Raw genomic sequence first — 13,763 nt, forward strand, 5'->3', positions numbered from 1 at the left:
CTCAACAAATTTCCATTTATGAAATATAACAATTTACGGATTGATTTAAATACTCTTACCATGAATAAATACAGGACCAATGCAGAGCACATATCCATACATTTTCAAAAGAAACAATAAAATCGATTGTAATAACAAACGTCGGTCAATAAAATACAAAATATAGTCGCCTCATTATTTGGAGGAAAGTATCTTTAGGAAAAGGCAAAGATAAGTTATATTTTTACTTTAAAACATAACCTCTGAGTAAACATAACTTAAACGTAAAACATATTCAAACAATATTATCAATATTAATTTGTTGGATATTATATGACGCTAATCTTCATTTCAGAAGGGTTTGCTCTATAGTAGTCGAATGTGAACATCAACCGAACTTTTGATCTACCCATCATCTCAAATATTTGGTACAATTCATTTGTGTGCCGTTTTATCTACACAGTAAATTGTATTTATAGGGCATATACATGACTGATAGTTTATATCTTACAATTCATGCAAATACATCAATGTCTATCAACAGCACGTAAAGTTACTTTTTTCCCCGTCTTTTCCACTTTGTATTATGGGGATACTATCTCTAAGAAAGGCCGCTAATTATCCTTACAATGATACTTTAAAACTTATATAAATTTAATTCACTAACATCCACCATTCTTGATTGAGTGGTGATTTTACAGGGTGAATATGTGGTACTGCTAAACAAATATGGAAACTATGTAAATATTTCTGTGGAAGGAATGGAGAATATATATATATATATATATATATATATATATATATATATATATATATATATATATATATATATATATATATATATATATATAATGTCATTTAAAGTTATTTTATAGCACAGACATTTGATGTTAACTTGCAGCTATTAACATTCGAACTGATGGTGCTGAATATATAAATTTACATAATAATAGCTGGTAATGAGTTCTGCCATTCCTATATTTACCGTACGATTTTGGTATTTTCTTCAGCTTGCTGTGTTATTTTGGTATTTTCTTCAGCTTGCTGTGTTATTTTGGTATTTTCTCCAGCTTGCTGTGTTATTTTGGTATCATCTTTTTATACATACATATAATTTCTTCCTTCAAACGATTTTGATGCATTTTCTCTCTTTAAGTGTAACACACATCTAGATAGTTAAATATATATCGACATACAAGATATCAACCATGGATGTCTTTACAAATTACATGTATATTGGTTAATTATATCACCTCAGATAAATACATGATTGTATTATTATTATTATTATTATTATTATTATTTGTACATACATGTTTACATGCATACTGTGTTTTATGTATGATCAAATGTAAATCTTGTCGTGTTAACATCATGCAATGCTTGGAAGCATATTGCCAAATTTAAAGTAAACGTCTTCGACGTAAATGTATAAATCTTCCGTAGATCGCAATGTGGCGAAAAAGCAAGTGCTTATGTTAATCAGTTCAAGCTAAGAAGGTGTTACCGTTCAAGCTTTTCGTATTGTCTGATTAATTAGTCTTTGTAGAGTGCACTATGATTGTCATCATAATATAAGTATTAATACATGACAATATCCACGCACACATACTGTCTGTCTCTCTGTCTCTCTCTCTCTCTCTCTCTCTCTCTCTCTCTCTCTCTATATATATATATATATATATATATATATATATATATATATATATATATATATATATATATATATATATATAAAATCTGAGAACAATCTTACAGAGCTTTACTTCACCTGTATTGAACAACCGTTCTCGTAATCGTTACGTAATATATCTTATAGCATTCTGACAGAACAGGATTTAAAAAAAAAACAGGCTTATTTAAAACAAATGAAATAATTAGAACAATCTAATTTCTGGAACCTGAAAAAGAGCATAGTACCCAAATAATCCTCAGTATATATTATTCTTACCGATCATATAAGGCATTTCGATATGTGCAATATGTGTTTATCGTCTTTTTTATTTCGTGCATTGCAAAGATCAAATAGCAGAGTTACAATTTAAAATGAAAGATTAAAAAGAATGTATAAAACATTGAAACCTTACCCATGAGGCATGGAGACAAACACTGTGCATACGGCAAGAAAAAGTATGCCGTCCCTTGTAGATTGGTTCATGTCTGTTTGTGTAGGGTAATGTGATTATACACGAATAAGTAGTAGACTACCTGAGATTCTACGTTGTTCTCGTTTCAGTATTCTCAGTATATCGGCTGCCACTCCTTGTTTACCTTATATGTCTTGAAGGACAACTTAAGAATCAATGGAACAATAGGGAAAACCCACTGCTTGTTGACAACCTGTAAGTAAACCGCTATGTACCAGTTCTTACTGGACTGATTTGAATAATTTTAATCATAGTTCTACGAAAACACGCGTTTTATATACTTTATAATGAAAGAACTCAGATATAAATTCCAAGAAACTTGTTTATTTTCAAGTAAACTCCCTCACAATTACGTGTGTAATATATGTAACACGTTTGGCTTCAATATTCATACGCAAGTGTCAAAGTTATTGTAAGACCTGTGACTTGTACACAGAGGATCCACACCTCATTATTATATGTTGATAAAGTAATACAATTTGAAACAGGTACATTGATCACATTATATACAACCAGTCTAATAGGTAATCGAAAACCCTGACAGTATACTATTCGTGTCACCTGTCGCCATTCATTTAAAGGCTGTTTAGTGGAGTACAAAAACCTTAATTCTAAGCCTCAGTCACACACCCTATGAGTAAAATTGTTATGAGAAATAAAACGATTCGCCAGTACGAGCAGATTACGAACAAAAACGTAAACAACTGACGCTAAAGTTTTGTATTTCAAGCTGTTTATAATGTTTTTTGTTCCAGTTTACCGTAATTCCTTCAGCAATTTGGACATGAAGAGTTCAGAAATTACTCGAATAAACATAGTCACGTGTCCACAGCTAGCTGCAAACCTGTAATGTTAGCACGAATTATTGAATTTGATACTGACAAGTTACATAGATTTCACATAACTAAATTAAGAAACGATAAAACACCTGCATATATATTAAGTGGACATACATCTCAAATGAAGATATTGTGTTTGCAGGCACACTGCTTCATTTGATTGACTGATGCAATATTATTTTAATGCAGGGCTTGAGTCAATAGCTCATATATATATATATATATATATATATATATATATATATATATATATATATATATATATATATACACACACACACAGAGAAGCGGGAGGAGGGGAGGAGGGATGTAGCGAGAGAGAGAGCGACTGTTTCAATATATACAAATCAACATCTACAATAATTAGGGTGCTATGGAACTATGTGATTAGAATTGTGTGTGAGTGTGTGTGTGTGTGTTTGTGTGTGCATATGTGTATGTGTACTTCATCCATAAAAGTAGCAAATTATGATTCATAATGACGCGATCATTAATTGAAAAAATAAGATTTGTGCACTATGAAACAAATTACAGAAAGTATGCTGCATTTTCAATTTCTTCACAAACGGTAGGATTTCTGCTTTGATTATACATTTTTGGAGCAATACAAGCGAAATATCATTATCTTTGGCGTATGATTTACTATATATAGCTGATGTCAAGCTTATTGAACTAATTGTCGGATCTCATTGATACCGTATTTTTTTTTTTTTTTTTTTTTTTTTTACAAGATTACGAAATTGCTCATGGATCATTTATCCCCGGTCTTGGAGCAATTCGTGCTCTGTTATTTTGGAATCTTATCACTGAATGGAAAACCGTGCATCCTTTTCTGAATTTTATTCAGTATCTTTCTATTCAGTTTAGAATCCATAATTGTGGACAGGCATGTTTATAAGAACAGGTTGGCTTATGCGTAATTGATTCCTAAGAAATAATACATTTCAAATATCCATATTATCTCACATACAAACTTCCGCAAGAGGGGATAATATCTTTCAGCATAAGCTATTAAATGCCTAAAAAATGCAAGATATTAAATGGGAGTGGATGAACATCACTCATGTAACTTGAAGGTAGTGATATGTGCATATAGTGGAGGGGGGGGGGAGCAAATTGATACTGTCATACATAACCGACCTAATACATTAAAGTTTGAAAGAAATAACCGAGTCATTTTTAGTATCTATGCAGGGAGGCACATGCACGACTTCAATGTTACAATGTAAGCCTTTAAGTTTGGCATTACAAGTTTAAGAAGAACGTATTGATTTTTTGCCGATACACATAATTTAAACAATAATATATGTGACGCGATAACATAGTTTGCATTCAACCTTACAGGTAGGACCAGATATGATCCCATCAATGACAGTATGGCATTATCATAAACATTATATACTCGAACTTTAACACAGAAATCCACATTATCGACCAAACGCTCGCAAATATCCGAAATGACCTGAAGCGGAAATTCTACACTTATTATTATCAGTTTTAGTCTGACAAAACGCAGAACAACTATTACACGTTCAAAATGTTTAAATTAACTATTACAATATTTCCTTTTATAATTCTTTGCAAGTAACGAATACTTTCAAAATATAATCCTTTATCATTTGTATTTAAACCTTTGCAATTCTACAAGAACATTGATTATGTAGTAAAGATTAACATACAACACTCTAATGTTCACTTATACTATATATATATATATATATATATATATATATATATATATATATATATATATATATATATATATATATATATATATACAGGTTTGGGGGCTCCAAGTGGCTGAGTGGTCTAAAGCGCTCACCGTTCCGGATCACTGCCATCTCACCTCTGTCTGTGTGGGTTCGAGTTTTAAGTCGGCTAACGTAAGTACGTGAGAAAGCCTACCAGTAGCTTCTTATGGTCGTTGGTTCTTCCCGGGGTTTTCAAGGATTCATCCTCCACCAGTTATACTGGCCGCTATGTATAGCCTATCCTGTGCTGTAACATTCCGTATGGCTGCCACGTATAAGTCTATCCTGTGCTGTAAAATGGCGTTAAATCGACAACCACAACAACAACAATATAAAGGTTTGAGAGTTGCTTTTCATCCATGCTGATAACTGAACTGTAGTCGAGAGTTTCAGATCCTTACATAAACACACCAACTACAAATATATTCCCCTCAACTAACAGCGCATCACTAAAATAAAGAGTGGGACGTTGTTGTGAATTTAGACATTCATTCGTACCCAGGCATATTTGCTTCCAGAATCAGGGACTAACTCTCCTCAAATACACATTCCCTCCTGATATTTCGGACATAAATCAACGCATATACAAGTTAATATTAATAAGTTACAAATCTACAGGAGTGTTGTATGTGATTGTCAGTAGATATGGAAACTGGTCAGTAACACGAATTGGTCTATTTGTTAGTAAGCGGTCGTGCTGGTTAGGAAGACGGGTTGTGGACAGTATGTGTTGCTGCTGACAGATGAAGCATGCTTACATACCAACTCACCGTTCTATAAACCAGAAACCACACCTAATAACCAAAACCTACTCCTACTGACAAATACGCAGTGTTTCTGACCAGAACACACTTCATGGGATATATCGACTAAAACCCTTTCGAGTTCCTTCTCGTCATGATATCCCGAGGTAGAAATCACCCAAAATGATCAGATGCTCTATACCAGACCACTGGACCCTAACGTAGCTCATAAAAACTTGAGATCTTGCTTGACTCTGACTGAAGTCACTCGACGTTTAGGAACCAACTCTACCCACGGTATTTAGTACTACGATTATGCAGGAGGATATATATGCTTTGTGAGGCTTTGCTTTCACTCCATACCAGGGCTACGACGAGGGACATTTCCACGCCGTAACATAATGCCTGTGAACACAACAGTGAACATACTCTAGAAATCAACAGTATGATAAAAGTGATCATAGACTATTAAAAGATGGAACGCAGATATGTGAAGAATATCGAAGACAGCGTCTTCCTTTAAAAACAACTGCAATCAGAAACAACATGGCAAGAAGAAGGAAACAAATACAAAAATGCAACCATGATGTCGGCGTGGTTTAACATAGGTTATCATAATTTAGTCTAGTTGAAACTGTGTATATCTAACTGATGCAGGAACACCGGCGCTTTATTCTCCTTCTCGGACTCTCTATGTTTCTGAGTCTCTCTGTCTTTCTCTATCCTTCTCCCTCTCTTTCTCTCTTTTATAAAAATACTAAAATTCCAAATCAGTAAATTGACGAAATTGACTTGGAAACAAATCTTTTTCAAGGTAAACTCCATTCTCTAGCCAGCTTCTATAACAGAAGGTCCGTAAGGTACAAAAGAGCTAACAAATGCACAGACTGCAGCATCAGATGCCACATTAGAAGTAATTTAAATGTTGCCTCAGCGGTGAAAATATCAATTAAAGGACTGCTTAAAGGATTAGTTACACGATGTTAACGACTATGAGCAGGGCGTTATAAAAGACATTGGCAAGTCAAAGGTCCTTTAGCACTCGAGTTTTTTTTAATAGCCAATATACCTTTTGAGTCTCCCACCATACGATATCAAATTATTGCGCGAGAGAATATTGTCTGATTGATTTTTTGTATGACCACGACTTTTCAGATTTTTTATAATGATCCACTCTCCATTATAATCTCTTTTAAAAAAAAATACATTTGAATTCTATAAAAGTACAACCCATGGTTTTCGTACACCGCTGCGGTCAGCATTAAATAATCCTTGCAAGTGGTAAGCGAAATAAAAAAGTGTATTATGTGAAATGAGAAAATCATGTATTGACTTTAAGCGTGTTAAATGTTGCAAATCCGATTTACTTTATTTAAATGGAATAAAATTCAATTGTATTCACTATCACGTAGTTATATATAGCAAATATTTAATTGATATTTAATGATTTCCATTTATATTTTTAAAATGCTGTTATTTATACGAAATATACGTAATCAATATTCAATATATTAAACTTCCTTGATTGATATTCGATATTTAATCAACATGCCCAATATAATAATGTATTCTTGTAAAATATTTCCTACAATATTTGACATTGACTATTTTGGGACAACCGAACATTCGATTTCTTTTTAAATAACATCGGGATAGACAAACACTGTTCTTAGGGGTCAGAGTTATACCATGACATGACCGCTAAGAGTAGAACACATTCTTGCCAAGACAGACGTATTTTATCGTGAACTTCATGCTTACACTGTATCATTATGTTAAGCCCGACACATTTTGAGTATATGTTTTACGGAGTTTACACCTTTTACCTTTATCTGTTCTTTTATATAGTTTCACAGAATCGTAACACTTTTACATCATATATGATGTTTTATTGCACGTCATGATTGCATTTATATCTGAATTTTACATTCTAGAGGTTTTGAGCAATCTAATTTTATATGTTTGAAAACTAATGTTGAGCAGACTAAAACTTGATATCTCATGTTGCTGAGGAACCTCAAAATCATTACATACCCGCTAACTACCTACAAGCCTACCTACTTGCATACCTGTATATACCTACCTACCTACCTGAATGTATCTACCTACCTACATACATGTATGTACCTACCTACATACATAGCTACCTAGATAGCTAGCTAGCTACCTACCTAGCTACCTACACACACTCACATACATACATACATACATACATACATACATACATACATACATACATCTACCTACCTGAATGTATCTACCTACCAACATACATGTATGTATCTACCTACCTACATACCTAGCTACCTAGCTAGATAACCTACCTACCTACCTACATACATACCTACGTACCTAGCTACCTACCTACCTAACTACATGCATTTATACATACATACATACATACATACATACATACATACATACATACATACATATATCACTGATAGGTCTAAAGTGTGTTTTGCTTCTGGAACAATTAGTTTGATACACAAGGTATTATTTAAGTGCGAATTACATTGAAACGGTAACAATTCTTTTCCAGGCAAAGTACCTGAATAATTTTCTTTGCATTGTTATGAATGACAAAAACATGTGTTCCTTAAATTGAAATGATGATAAAGAAGGAGTACTAAAGGCAGTTTTAAAACATAAATCTTTATATCATTGGCGCTCCTTGGCTTCGATCAATTGGTTCTTTGTGAGCGCGTCCTTAAATTAGTCTACGTCGCTTACAGTAAAAAAGGACCATCCACGAGTTCTCATCTCAAAAGTCTATTGCAGCAGCGGTAGACTTTTGCGTAGTGACCCATACGCCAAAATCCGCTTGTTAACTCATAATCTCGAGCTTTTAGTAAGAGCCGTTGTTCTGTGTTTTAACCCACGGAGGAATGGGCAGACGTCGAGAATGAACCATCTTAGTTTCCACAAACATGGGAGCCGGGGTCAGCAAGAAATCTTTTAGATTCTCTTCTCTGGCCGATCAGAAATAGCCCCAGACCTACGGTAGATCGTACGCATTGTTTAGTCGGATAGCGTAGCATAAGCCGATGATGGTCTCGAACCTGCCCTTAAATAAAGTCCTCAGCATCTCACAACCAAAGCTGTTTTATCCACATCCCACTATTATAGCGCAGTGTGGTTCTAAATCCTCAAGGATGTGCTTATTAGATGGTGGACACGAATTGCCCATTTTGTATGTGCATCCTGAAGCAGGTTCACCGTTCGTGAAGACTGGAGCAATATTGTTTATCTGTAGCGTCTGCCCCTTGTGGCATTCTTTACCCGACCAACCATATCGAGTGGACCACCATTGATCACGGATGTAAAGAACCAGGGCAAATATGTTTTGATCGACGATCGCAAGCTCAGTCGCAGGCAGATCCACTATGATACTTTCCCAAATAAATATTTCGAATGCTTCTGCCTGCAGCAGTTAGCGCATTTTGGTTGTTAGACCTTCAAACTGGAGTTGTAGAAATTATCCATATCAGGCACAAGGGCGTTGGTGGCTGCATCTTCGAAGAGCAGGAAGATACCATTTATTTTCATGGCTTGCATGTTCATTTTGACGTTTCATATGGTGTCGCCTTTCTTAGCTACAACTTTTCGATGAATCAGCGTCGCAGGTATTGGTTCCTGAAGATACGGAAGAGTCTGGCGTTATTCACCACGTCCATCACGAATAGACAGGCAACTGATTGTAAAAGACAATGCTGTATCATCCATTTGCTTTTAGGATAATATATTTATTTGTCTACCGCTCTGTATTGCAACAAGAATATGGCACAATGTATTATTTCCAGGCGTAAGGGCGAGGATGTTTGGCTTAATTACCATGATATTGTTTCTTCCAAAACATAACATTCAATATAGTGTTAGAGAATTCAAATAATAATAATAATAATAATAATAATAATAATATAATAACAGTAATAATAACGAATACAGGACGTAAGAACAGCATAATATACTAGAACGTGTGCGTATGTGTGTGCTTACTGAATTAAATAATTATATGATATTTTTAAATGAAGGATTATGAATTTAGTAATGTAAGTCACAGATCTATTTTTTAATTTTGTACAAACTTATTTACTCAGGTATTCCAAAGTGAATAATATTAACCTCAGTCAGGTATTATGAGTGGACACAAAAGTTTAGTCTCTAAATACATAAATCTTCAATATAAGTAACACATCAAATATCTTATATCCCTTTACAATAAAAAGCTACATAATGGAGTGTGTGCGTGTCCATTGTTCTTCTGATGTCAGACATATGAAATACTTTGCTCCATATATCGTATGTTTGACCACTAACTGGGAATTCTTCACCTCACGGTGATATCGTGTCTGTATCAAAGATTAATTTTATAGACGAGATTTGAATGCAGTAATCATGGACTTCTAATATCACACCCACCCCTGCGTGTTAAATCTGGTTCAAACTAGATAGAGATGATTGTTAAATACAATCGGAAAAATGATATTTAAACGACATCAATTGAAATGTTTGAAGCAGCTATAAAAACTTGCATGCTCATGACAACTAGTCTTGTGATAACACTGACACGCAATGTTCACCTACTTACGTATGCATGAGGATCTTCATTGTATGTGGAATTAACATACAGAGATTAAAAGATTCAGCAGAAATGAACATCAAAAGCAACCTTTTGATTAGTGTCCAACAATCTTTAAGGCATAGAATATTATCTTCTCATGTCATATATATTACTTGATATTGAAACAAAACATAGGTTATGAATTGCCTGATCTTCCATAATTGAATATGACATTCATTAGAATCGAGGACTTGTTCTTTGTATACTAATTGTCTGAAATAGCTGGCTAAACGCCACATGCTGACAAAACATAAGTGTCTTTACAAGCGGTGCGTTTAGAGTTACTGCTTCCATGAAATTGTAGTTTCTGATCCAGAACAAAATTGGGATAAACTGAAACAGTGTCACAGACGCACACATCGCGAGTCTCAAGTCTTTGAGACAACCAAAGTTGTACTATATTAACTATATCTTTACATTAAACAAAGTCCCATAATGTATGATTTTACAAGGACAAATTTGGACATAAAATTCATTACAAAGAAAGTACCAATTAGAAAATTATAAGGAAGGAAGATGGATAAATGAATACACATCTTGACATACTTATGCATATACATAGATACAGGCGATCATACATACATACATACATACATACATACATACATACATACATACATACATACATATCTGATGTGCAATATGAATGTCAACCCGCTGAATCTTTTTCCCTTAGGAATGAACAGCTAGATAAGAAAACTTTTCTCCGGAGCACAAGACGGCACCAAACGAGCATAGATTTGCAGATCGTATTACTGAATAAGCACGTGCGGTACAGAGTAGCTTGCACTTTAAAACTAAATAACAAATATAAATCACAACAAAATTATAAATTGGCATATTTGCAGCGCACATAATTGGTCTTACATCAAGTCTATTATTAAACTTAAGTTTCGCAACACACCCATTAGGCCCCAAAGTGCCTTCCATATGCATGGAAAAGAGAGAGAGAGAGAGAGAGAGAGAGAGAGAGAGAAGAAGAAGAAGAGAAAGAGCGACAGAAGAAGAATGGTCAAAATGTTTAAAGCTAAAAGTGTGACATTGGAAAGGAATTTCCAATCCCACTCCTCCAATACCACCTTCAGGTAATACCAACACAACATTTTCAAACTCCACTAAAGGAATTACCATCCTATAACTTCCTACCCACCCCCACAAATGCCACCTCTCTCCTTCCCACCACCACCAACAGAATTACCACCCATACTCCTACCCATGCTCCTAACCACCCAGCCCTAACTTAACTATCAAAATTTTCAAATATGAAGTATAGGACACGGTGTCGCTGCTACAATTGTACCGCAAAAATGTATCTGCATCAATAAGGAAACCCGGATGACAAAGTGTTGTAATTCCGTTACTGAACGAGAAAACGAACGAAAGCTCGATAATGCCTACTTTGACCTCCAAGTCAGCTAACCTTAGTCTTCTAAAATTGAATATGACATTCATTAGAATTCAAGGTCTTGTTCTTTGTATACTAATCGTCTGAAATAGCTGGCTAAACGCCACATGCTGAGAAAACATAAGTGTCTTTACAAGCGGTGCGTTTAGAGTTACTGCTTCCATGAAATTATTTTTTCTGATTTAGAACTAAATTGGGATAAACTGAAACAGTGTCACAGACGCACACATCGCCAATCAGCCTATCACGTCTCTGAGACAACCAAAGTTTTACTATATTAACTATATCTTTACATTAAACAAAGTCCCATAATGTATGATTTTACAAGGACAAATTTGGACATAAAATTCATTACAAAGAAAGTACCAATTAGAAAATTATAAGGAAGGAAGATGGATAGTTGAATACACATCTTGACATACTTATGCATATACATAGATACAGGCGATCATACATACATACATACATACATACATACATACATATCTGATGTGCAATATGAATGTCAGCCCGCTGAATCTTTTTCCCTTAGGGAATGAACAGCTAGATAAGAAAACTTTTCTCTGGAGCACAAGACGGCATCAACCGAGTATAGATTTGCAGATCGTATTACTGAATAAGCACGTGCGGTACAGAGTAGCTTGCACTTTAAAACTAAATAACAAATATAAATCACAACAAAATTATAAATTGGCATATTTGCAGCGCACAAAATTGGTCTTACATCAAGCCTATTATTAAACTTAAGTTTCGCAACACACCCATTAGGCCCCAAAGTGCCTTCCATATACATGGAAGAGAGAGAGAGAGAGAGAGAGAGAGAGAGAGAGAGGTGTCAGAGAGGAGAAAGAAGAAGAGAAAGAGCGACAGAAGAAGAATGGTCAAAACGTTTAATGTTAAAAGTGTGACATTGGAAAGGAATTTCCAATCCCACTCCTCCAATACCACCTTCAGGTAATACCAACACAACATATTCAAACTCCACTAAAGGAATTACCATCCTAAAACTGATTTAGAACTAAATTGGGATAAACTGAAACAGTGTCACAGACGCACACATCGCCAGTCTCAAGTCTTTGAGACAACCAAAGTTGTACTATATTAACTATATCTTTACATTAAACAAAGTCCCATAATGTATGATTTTACAAGGACAAATTTGGACATAAAATTCATTACAAAGAAAGTACCAATTAGAAAATTATAAGGAAGGAAGATGGATAAATGAATACACATCTTGACATACTTATGCATATACATAGATACAGGCGATCATACATACATACATACATACATACATACATACATACATACATACATACATACATATCTGATGTGCAATATGAATGTCAACCCGCTGAATCTTTTTCCCTTAGGAATGAACAGCTAGATAAGAAAACTTTTCTCCGGAGCACAAGACGGCACCAAACGAGCATAGATTTGCAGATCGTATTACTGAATAAGCACGTGCGGTACAGAGTAGCTTGCACTTTAAAACTAAATAACAAATATAAATCACAACAAAATTATAAATTGGCATATTTGCAGCGCACATAATTGGTCTTACATCAAGTCTATTATTAAACTTAAGTTTCGCAACACACCCATTAGGCCCCAAAGTGCCTTCCATATACATGGAAAAGAGAGAGAGAGAGAGAGAGAGAGAGAGAGAGAGAGAGAGAGAAGAAGAAGAAGAAGAAGAGAAAGAGCGACAGAAGAAGAATGGTCAAAACGTTTAAAACTAGAAGTGTGACATTGGAAAGGAATTTCCAATCCCACTCCTCCCATACCACCTACAGGTAATACCAACACATCAAGTCTCAATTATTAAACTTAAGTTTCGCAACACACCCATTACGTCCCAAAGTGCCTTCCATATAGTCCCATTTACATATTTTGAACCATCTGGGCAGACTCGCTTCAACCCAATTGGTTTTCCACGTATTATATTGAACCATCCTATCACACTCGATACATTGCAGTCAGCCTTCCAAATGTTTCTCGGCTATTGTATTGAACCATTCCCACACAGCAGTTGCATCTCATCAAAACTTCCATAAAGTCACGTTTGTTATACTGAATCATCCCTGCACACTAGTTAATACTTTTTTACTGACAAACCTTGATGTGTAATATGACTGTCACCGGGGACACCATTTACACCATTTACATTCAAATCGGTCTTCCATAGAGTCCCGTGTATTATATTTGAGCAATCAGTGCACACCCATTCTTCAGGGAGTAAATACTGATAATCTAATCTCTGTCTCTCTGT

The 13,763-nt window shown here is 34.8% G+C and overlaps 1 protein-coding gene across 1 annotated transcript in view; it reads right to left on the reverse strand.

Annotated features, from left to right (window-relative positions):
• LOC149789219 (SCO-spondin-like) overlaps positions 1–13,763 on the reverse strand; it is a 151,489-nt gene that overhangs the window by 16,032 nt on the left and 121,694 nt on the right. Inside the window, exon 29 of the mRNA XM_089973588.1 lies at positions 2,067–2,158. Coding sequence (XP_089829714.1) covers positions 2,067–2,158 — 92 coding nt within the window. The remainder of the gene's footprint in view (positions 1–2,066; positions 2,159–13,763) is intronic.

This window comes from Sinohyriopsis cumingii, chromosome 11 (genome assembly GCF_028554795.1).
Source record: "Sinohyriopsis cumingii isolate HCF-2022 chromosome 11, ASM2855479v2, whole genome shotgun sequence".
Lineage (NCBI taxonomy): Eukaryota > Metazoa > Mollusca > Bivalvia > Unionida > Unionidae > Sinohyriopsis > Sinohyriopsis cumingii.